Below are 10152 nucleotides of genomic sequence, written 5' to 3'. Positions count from 1 at the left end.
AGGCACCGTCCTGTCTTCCTGTGTAAAATCGTTATCCCCTTAAACGCACCATCATTAAAGATTCATTTACTGACTCAATACTTTTTATAAACATATGTTGATGCTGAATTACTTATTCGACAGGGTATCTGCATAATTTTTTTGCGCGTGGAGTTAATGAAGCAAAATAATTCTCTGTATTGTTTCCTTAATCACTTTTGCATTCACTGGAGCATTAACCATTATAAACCAAAAGACGAACTTAAAATCTTTGAGATAACAAATAACCTCCAGTGATAATAGACCCACGGAAACGTGAATGTTCATTTAGTCCTCTTCCCAACTCCAGCTGAGTCAGTAAATCTCCACATGTAGGATCATTGTATTTTTCTACCGATACCCGCCCCTTTTCAATTAATATCGAAGCAACAAAGCTGCATTGGACTCATATTAAACACAGCCGCATCTCTGCACGTTTGAACATTTCACATTTGCTATTTCTCTCTTTTGCTTTCTTTGTAATCTTTTATTAGCATTGTAATTCAAGGTGCTGACAATTTAAAATCCGTGTCTTCACATAATTAGAATACATAGAGTGCAGCCCAATTCATAGGTGGTACAATACAAATTTGAATATACCGCATGCATCTGAATGTGCGAGCACACTTCCATTATATTTCGATTTTAGCCACTGGAATAGCAAAGTTTTAAATATATTCTGTAAATATTAAATATTTTATGAGTAGGATTTTTAAAATATGTACTATTTATTAATCGGCTGTTTGGCAGCAAATTGTACATTAACAAATTTCGATTTTGCTACAATAGCACCAATTACCAATGCCAGCTTCAAATCTGAACAGATTCCCGTAGCTCACATTCTCTGGTGTGTCTTTTTGGGGAGTTATGTCACTTCCAAATACATTCACTCTAGATTGTACCATGCAACTTTTCGCAAATGATTTTATTCCTTGGCGCCAGTTAAATAAAAAAATCATTTAAAATACAGACAAAAGGTTGAACTGGTGTTGAAAAGTTCAATTCCATTCCCAAACCCCCAGATGTAAAATGTACTCAACATTTACACATCTGCATAGCTCTTTATTTGGTACTATAATGATCTAGATATAAATTCTGAACAAATGAAACAAGTAATGGCCAGCACAAAGAATCAACATTGTTATTCTGAATAATGCGACTGAAACTAGGGCACTGAATTACCAAAAAGTTAAATATTAGGGGGCAAAAGCCACAAGCGCTGATGCAGGTCATGTTAAAACAATACTAGGCATCAAATATTCAACTCAATATGCAATGTCCTTTTCCAGATTCAAAGATGTAAAAATATAATTTGGTTTACCTCCTATAGGTCAAATATTTTCTAACTGGCAAGCAAGTGAACAATGTTTGGAGTTTTAACTGAATTTAAGACAGCATAATTGTAATAATTGTAAATTATCTTAATGAATATGCAGGAAAATGAAACTTCTTATAAGCATAGATCTTACAAATTCCTGGTAAAAATCAGTACATGCAGAGAGTGTCTCCTGCATGTCTGCAACTTGTCAATAGAATACTATCAAGTTTCCAAACTTAAAAAAAATTAGATTTTGATATATTTGGAATGTTATTTCAGCATGCTGGTTACAACAACTGTTTGCTAAGACCAGGATTTTTTTATTTGTACAACGATGAATAGAATGGCCTGGTCACCAGATGTGACTACATTGCCAGACGCTGCTACTCAATCAGGTCACCGTCCTGATGTTCCCTGTTCCAACCTTCTTCCTCAGGACATCCACCAGCCGTTCCAACCTGCGGGAAGAAAAGCAGAACAGTATTAGGAATTCATAGGCTGAAAGAGGCAGTGTTTGCACTGTAGAAAGGCTGCATGGTGGTCCTTAGAAAACAAAGATGTACTGTGTAACACAGACATTGGTACAGGATGCAGACTCATCTCTAGATTTTATTTTCAAGATTTGTATCATTCTCTGAACAGGAGATGGACTAGTAAGTTCCCTGTTTTTATAATGCACATGGTACATTTTCTATAGTTTTTTTACTTGATTCAAGAAGCATCTTGTAAAACCTCACTAATTCTCACTTATATTAAAACTGTTAGCAAACTGTGCAAAATTTTAGATTTAATTGTTCAGCTGCTGGATTCTCAATTTTATTTATTAATAAATTCAGCTATTGTGAGACAGACCAAGTTAACTGCACTTAGATAGTTGAGAATTATTTGGAATATGTTTAAAAATCCAGATCTCCAAATCCAGATTTTGGAACATTTCTCTGATACTGAACATATATACAGTTAAATACTTTTGTTCATAACACACACCATGTGCTAGTACTTAATTCTATTGCCAAATTGTGACAGATAATGCAATGTCAGATGTATGTCTAAAGCTGTCACAGACTAGGGTCTACCACATTTTCTAGAGATACTTTGACCCATGTATTCATTTACAGTTTGCCTAAAACTCTTAGATGGAAGTTTGTACATTACTACATTCCTATATTAATTTATAAGTAACAATCATACATACAGTCTGCTGAAAAGTGACATCTCTAGTTCCAGTAACATAACATCTTGTTGTTGAATATTTCAACAAGTAAGTCGCAAAGCTGACCAATACAAGATTGATGATGCAATATGACTATTAGAAAGCTAATATTTGATGAGATGTGTAACATGAAAAAATATGAGGCACCTAATTTTCCAAGATGTTCACAAAAAAAACTGAAACTACTGTTTACAAACAATTTGAACAATAATTCTTTCTGACTTTCGTCAACAATCAAGGGAAACTATTACTTTTTTTTCAAAGTTAAACCCTACCTCTATCTCCATACCAAAAATTACAATTAATAAGACTTTGGGGATAACAGCTGCAGCTTTGAAATTCACATTATAAATCATGAAAGAAGTTCTGCTCTCATTGTCAAGTTTGCCTCTTCCAGGAAATGTACACTTGCTTCAACTTCCATCAATGAAGCAACTTTCTGCACCAACGTGTCAAATTCCTTGCTCCTCTCACTTCTTTTACCAGCTACATCATATAAGGAGTATTTGGTTCCAGCCACATTTTTCTCATAACTGTGTTAGAAATAGAGTCAGATTCTCCCCTACCAACCCACATGATCTCTCATGGATTTCAAGGCTGAGGGGTCAGTCACACTGGTGTGCAATTATTTCATATTCATTCGTATTCTCATGCTGCATTGCTTAGTCTCATTGTGATGGATTAGGCCTGCCGTAGTTGTTACTAATGAGTCTTTACTTCCCTCCCAAGGAATACACATCAATGTTCTATCACTATGAAATAATACAAAACTAATGAATAAAATCCAAGTTGAAATAATTAAAAAGGTTCCTGGTTAATTATATTAATTCCTATTTTGTTAAAATATATCTAATAAAATTTACGTGAAATAAGAGATTTTGGAAATAATTTGCTTAATTTCTCTTTTGGCATTTTCATTTTAAATTTCAAAAATCCCATTTGTACAAAATATAGCATCTACCCACTGTACATTATTGTATTCATATCACATATTTCAGTGTGAAATAGCTTTTTCTAAAAAAAAGGTGTATAGTTCTACATCACAGCGGTAAAATTAATAATTTCCAGCATTTTTGATATGAGTTTTTACAATTGTTCTTGGAGTTAAAATCAAATACCATTAAGTCTCCATAGGAGAAGTTGTTTATTTAAATTAGTATGTGTATGTATAGCACATACTGTCTATCAGAATTCTAAGAGCTGTGGGTCCAAACCTACTTAAGTAATACATACATAGATTGTAGAGGATAAACAACAGCATAAAAGCAGGCCATTTGGCTCAACCAGTCCATACTGATCTTTATGCTCCATCCAAACTTCTTCACATATTTCCTCATTTAAATTGATCTTTTTAATCATAATTTTTGCCTCAAGTGCTGGTCTAGCTTCTCCATAAGTGAATCTGTACTATTCACTTCACCCAGTCTATCACTCCTTTCCTGATACGTATATCTATGCATTTCAGGAATCATCTTCATAAATCTTCTTTGCAGTGCCTCTATATCTTTCTTATAATGTGGCTACCAGAACTGCACGCTAAACTTTTGTGGTCTACCTAAGGTTCAATACAGATTCAGCATAACTTCACTACTTTTCAATTCTATCTCTCAGGAAATAAAGCCTAATGGTTGGTTTGCCTTTTTATGGTATTGCTAACTAGTGGAGCAGCTTTCAGTGATTGATGTAATTGTACAGTAAGAAATCTCACCACACCAGGTTAAAGTCCAACAGGTTTATTTGGAGTCATGAGGTTTCAGAACACTGTTCCTTCATCAGGTTGCAACTAATATTGACTACTCCTCTTCCTCAATTTGGTGTCAGATGCAAGTTTAGAATTGTGTTTTGTTTCCAAAGTCCAAGTCAATGTAAATTGTAAACATGATGATCCTTGTGGAACACCACTTCCCCTTTTCTGCATTCTGAATAATTACCCTTTACTCTCACTCTGTTTTCAGTCTTGAAGCCAGCTAGCAATCCATTCTGCCACTTGTCCTCTAACTCCACATTTTCTGACCTTATTCATTAATCTATTTTGGGGCACATTACTGAAGACCTTCTGAAAATCTAGATAAACCACACCTAATGCATTACCACTATTAACTTTCTCCGTTTCTCTTCAAAAAATTCAGTAATGTTGGTCAGGCAAGATCTTCTCTTTGAAATTTATGCTGAGAATTCATTGCTGTTGGTGGAGTCCTGATCTGTTCAATTGGATGTCACATCTACAAATACACTAACAACTACCAAACTTCAGAAAATATATAAATAGGTTTAACACATTTGTAAGAGATGAAGTACTATTTTTCTACAGGGTGGAGGTTATTTTATACAGTTGCAAAATGTGTCTTAGAGTAAGGAAGGCTCATTAATTTCAAATACAATGGGTGGGGTTCAAACGGGCACTAGAATTTTAAAGATCATATGACGTCTACTGACTTCCTGGTTTAACGGAGGCAGACTGGCAGTTTAAACATTTTATTAAGACTGACTAATTTAACCTGCTTTTCAGGTTTTACAGTGTTGAGCTAGTTTTCCCATGCCTTGGGATGCATAGTAGTTGAATAAGGTGAGAACAGCCAGGTGAGAAGTTAAGTGCATTTTCAGGATTGCTTGTAAAGCAGAATACTCCCCCATATTAAACTCCATGCCCAAAAATCTCCAGGATCAATCCCCACCACTGGAATTGAGGATTAGACTTACATCTGCAGCCTATGTTAGGGTCCTCCGCATCCAACTGCCAGTAAGGCTAACCTCCGAGTGGAGAATTTGGTAATGGCAAAAGATGCACAACGTGGCATTGAAACACTGATTTCCATTCAAAACTGTGCCCCCCTCCCCATGAACATCCAGGCAAATGGCTTCTATACCATTAGCTGGATATTCTATGGCTACACAACAATTATATTTTAATACCATCCTGGCACTGTGCTGTTTGTTGTGTCAGAACAAGAAAGGAGCCTGTTGAATTGCTGGGATATATTTGGGACTTTAAATGTGGCATGGGGATTTTAGTTGTGTTAAGAAGTTACTGGGGGATAAATTCTAAATTAGAATACCAAGATCTGTTAGGATCATCATTATATGACATTGCACATTGATGAGAACATGGATTCAAACTTGATATGTGGTCCTGAGGCCCCCTGTCTTCATAAAGCTAAAAAGCTTACTTCTCCCTGCACTAAATAGTGATGCAAATTGCCATCAAAGAGGAATTCCACCAATATAGCACATGGTATAATCTTTACATAGTTCAATATTTAGAGATGTATCACCCGAAAAAAGGTAAGTAATTATAGTTTTTTAGCTGGTGATTTGAAATTGAGAATGTTTGTTGTTTGATACAATTTCAGTGACCTATAATATTTTGTGTGAGTAACTGCAAGGGGAAAACCAAGGTTCCATTTTCTTTTCAACTTTCTATCTTCACTACTTACCGCCCAGTGGCTGTAGCTAATGCAGTAATCTGGTATGGCACACAAATAGCTTTGTGGCCTGATTTTAACTTACTTAAAACTCATTCATTTATAGAGATAAAATCAGACCCTCTGCCTGAAGTTGAACAATAAAGACCATTAGTTATCTAACAGATTATGGAATGTTCACAACCAAGTCCAATTAGAATCCTACAGTGCAGAAGGAGGCCATTCGGTCCATCACATCTGCACCAATCACAATCCCAGCCAGGCCCTATCCCTATAACCCCATGCATTTACCCTGGATAGCTCCACTGACACTAAGGGGCAATTTAACATGGCCAATCCACCTAACCTGCACATCTAAGTCTACCCTTACAAAACCAAAATACTGCTGATGCGCAACATCAGAAATATAAACATGTGGGAAATACTTAGCAGGTCTGGTAACATCTATGGAGAATGAAACTGTGCCATCATTTCAGTCAAAGACATTTAATTCTGAGGAAGGGTAATTGACCTGAAATACTATCCTCTTTCTCACTTCACCAAGGCTCCCTTTCCTATCCTTGCCTGGTATCTACATGCACAGACATACAGAAGGACTGTATGGAAAACAACAGAAATGAGAAGTGGTAGAATTGTAAAATAGACATGAATGCTGGTGAGCCATCCACAAAGTGATACTCAAACCGAGAGTGACAATCTAGCAAAAAGTGGGGTCAAACTACACGATCTTTGAAAAATTCTTTCATGATATGTGGGCATCATTGGGTAGGCCAGCATTTATTGCCAATCTCCAATTGCCCTTGAGGAGGAGGCATTTAAGAGTCATTGCTGTAGATCTGGAGTCACATGAAGGCCTACCAGGCAAGGGTGGCAGATTTCCTTCTCTAACAGGACATTAGTGAATTAGGTGGGGCTTTTTTAATGACAATCAACAGTGGTTTCATGGTCATCATTCAACTTTTAATTCCAGATTTTGACTGGATTTAAATTTCACCATGGCAGGATTTGAACTTGTGTCCCTAGAGCATTACTCTGCATTATTGGATGACTAGGCCGGTGACAATACCACTGCGGCACTGCACCCCCCCCAACATTTTAAACAGATTTGATTTTGATGCTGTTTACTGTTTATTAGCATAGTAACATCAATCACTCATAACTGCTATGCAAAATTATTGACTGATGTTTATACACAAAGTATTTGAAAACTACAGTTACAAATGTATCAAATTAGAAAAAGTGTGTGCATTGACACAATTCATATTCATATAATGTCTTCAACACAGTATATGTTCTAAGTTATTTTACTGAGGGGAAATAGATGACAAGCAGTGATAAAGAGTTAGCAGTACACCACTATTTAAGAGACATGAAGAAATACTTGAATTTATGCAGTGCTTTTCATGTTCTCAGTATAGTCACTTTTGTTTAGTAGGCAAATGTTGCAGCCAATTTGCTCACAGCGGTGAGGTAATCACCATTTTTGATGATGCTGATTGAGAGATAAACACTGGCTAGGAACTGGGGGAAATTCCCTGTTTCTTTTTGAACAGTATCTCAGGATCTTTTATATCCATCAGAACTAGCATATGGTATATCAGTTTAGTTCTCAACTGTAAGGCAATTTTTGACAATGCAATACTCTTGCTGAAGTGATTAGATTATGTGATTAAGCTGAGTGGTACTTGAACCCATGATCTCTGATTTAGAGGCGAGAGTGGTACCAGTGAGCCCAGCTGACAATCGAATGGTGGGATGAGACCATGGATAAACAAGACCCTGATATTGAATTCAATTCTCTGAGGTAAGTAATGAAAGGGTTGATGGATGAGAAATAATTAGTCTGGGACAGGTTTCAAGCAGCAGAGTTTTGGCTGTGTTGGAGTTTGTGTCATGTTAATCTCAGGAGGCTAGAAGAAAGTTGCAGGAGAAGACGAGTGTGGAGCTAACAATAATACAGATAACAGTCCCAGTGTTGCTCAAGAGCGGAATGGACAGAGCTGGGGAAATAGTAGTAAACAATCTTGGTGATATACAGGATATTAGATTTGGATTTAATGATCTGGGAGATGGGGGCATGCTGGTAGTACCAATGGACTAGCAATCCATAGGCCCAGGATAGACTCAAGTGTTACCAGCTAGTGGAATTTAAATTCAATTAATAAATCTGGAATTAAAAGCTTGTCTCAGTTATAGTGATCATTGCTGATTTTTATAAAAACACTAATGTCCATTAAGGAAAAGACATCAGCCATCCTTGCCTAGTGTGGCCTATATGTGACTCTGGACCCACGGAAATGTGACTGACTCTGAAATGGTCGAGCAAGCACTCAGTTTGTGTCCATTATCAAAATGCTATGAAATCTAAAAGGAATGAAACTGAACCGATAACCTGGCATCAACAGTCACCAGAAACAACACCCAGCCCTGTCGACCTTACAAAGTGCTCCTTTACAATGTCTCGGGATTCATTGGGACAGCTGTCCCACAGACTATTCAAGCAACTTCCTAATAAAAGTCATACTCATGGAATCATACTTAACAGACAATGTCCTAGGCACCACAATCACCATTCCTGGCTATGTCCTGTGCCAATGGCAGATGTGACAGTGATAGTCAGTTGAAAGGGAGTTGCCCTGAAAATTCTCAACATCAACTTTGGACCCCATGAAGTCTCAGTTCAAACATAGGCAAGGAATTTCCTGCTGATTACCACCCTGCCCCATCCCACCCCCAGCCCCAGCACACTCCACCACCTCATGTCTGTAGAGGAATCAATACTTCTCCACGTTGAACACAATTTGAAAGAAGCACTGAGGTGGCAAGAGCACAAAATAAACTTTGGGTGGTGGACATCAATGCCCATCACCAAGAGTGGCTTGGTAGTACTACCACTGACCCCAAGTTGGATGAATTCCAGAGGAGACAGCTGCTAGATTGGGTCAGTGGCAGGTGGTGAGGGATCTAACACGAGGGAAAAACATACTTGACCTCCTCCTTGTTGACCTTCAAATCACAGATGCATCTCTCCATTACTGATGATTGTATAGGTAGGAATGACCACTGCAGAGTCCCTGTAGAGACAATGCCCCATCTTCACAATGAGGATATCTATCATTGTGTTTTGTAGCACTACCACTGTGCTACACGGGACAAATTTCAAACAGAAACTTAAAACTGAGAATCCATGAGGAGCTGTGGGCCATCTGCAGCAGCAGAATTGTACGCAACCACAATCTAACCTCAAGGCCCAGCATACCCTCCACCCCCAATGGAGTATTATGGACAACACTCAATACACCATAGAACCAACAACATTCAGGAAGCTCAACACCATCTGACAAAGCAACCCACTTGATTGGCACCCCACTGACTACCTTCAACACTGACTCATTAAACTGGTGCAACGACAATATTCTCTCCCTCAATGTCAATAAAACGAAGGAGATAGTCATCAACTTCAGGAAGCATGGTGGAGGACATGTCCCTATCTACATTAATGGGGACAAAGTGGAAATGATTCGAGAGCTTCAAGTTTCTAGGTGTCCAGATCACCGACAACCTATCCTGGTCCCTCCATGCCAATGCTATAGTTAAGAAAGCCCACCAATGCCTCTACTTTCTCAGGAGGTAAGGAAATTTGGCATGTCCACTGTGACTCTCATCAACTTTTACAGATGCATCACACAAATCATTCTTTCTGGTTGTATCACAGCTTGGTACGCTCCTTCTCTGTCCAAAGCCACAAAAAACTACAAAGGTTCGCAGATGAAGCTCAGACCATCACGCAAACCAGCCTCCCATCCACTGACTCTACACTTCCCATTGCCTTGGAAAAGCAGCCAACATAATCAAGAACCCCACACACCCTGGACATACTCTCTTCCACCTTCTTTGTCAGGAAAAAGATACAAAAGTCTTAGGATACATACCGACTGATTCAAGAACAGCTTCTTCCCTGCTGCTGTCAGACTTTTGAATGGACCTAGCTTGTATTAAGCTGATTTTTCTCTGCATTCTAGCTATGACTGTCACACTATATTCTGCACTCACTCCTTTCCTTCTCTATGTACAGTATACTTTCTCTGTAGAGTGCAGAAGAAACAATACTTTTCACTGTGACAATAATAAATAAATCAAATCACTATACCACTGATGCATAGTGGCACCAATGTGTACCA

The 10152-nt window shown here is 37.9% G+C and overlaps 1 protein-coding gene across 7 annotated transcripts in view; it reads right to left on the bottom strand.

Moving 5' to 3' along the window:
- Positions 1–519: 519 nt before the first annotated feature.
- mipol1 (mirror-image polydactyly 1) overlaps positions 520–10152 on the bottom strand; it is a 334286-nt gene continuing 324653 nt past the window's right edge. For all 7 annotated transcript variants that reach the window (XM_080202838.1, XM_080202835.1, XM_080202834.1 and 4 more), the window contains one exon: positions 520–1794. In XM_080202838.1, the coding sequence (XP_080058964.1) occupies positions 1728–1794 (67 nt within the window). In that variant the 3' untranslated portion in view covers positions 520–1727. The remainder of the gene's footprint in view (positions 1795–10152) is intronic.

The sequence above is a fragment of the Carcharhinus amblyrhynchos genome, chromosome 14, assembly GCF_965287045.1.
Source record: "Carcharhinus amblyrhynchos chromosome 14, sCarAmb.v2.hapA, whole genome shotgun sequence".
Taxonomy (NCBI): domain Eukaryota; kingdom Metazoa; phylum Chordata; class Chondrichthyes; order Carcharhiniformes; family Carcharhinidae; genus Carcharhinus; species Carcharhinus amblyrhynchos.
This window is presented reverse-complemented; position numbering and strand designations above follow the sequence as displayed.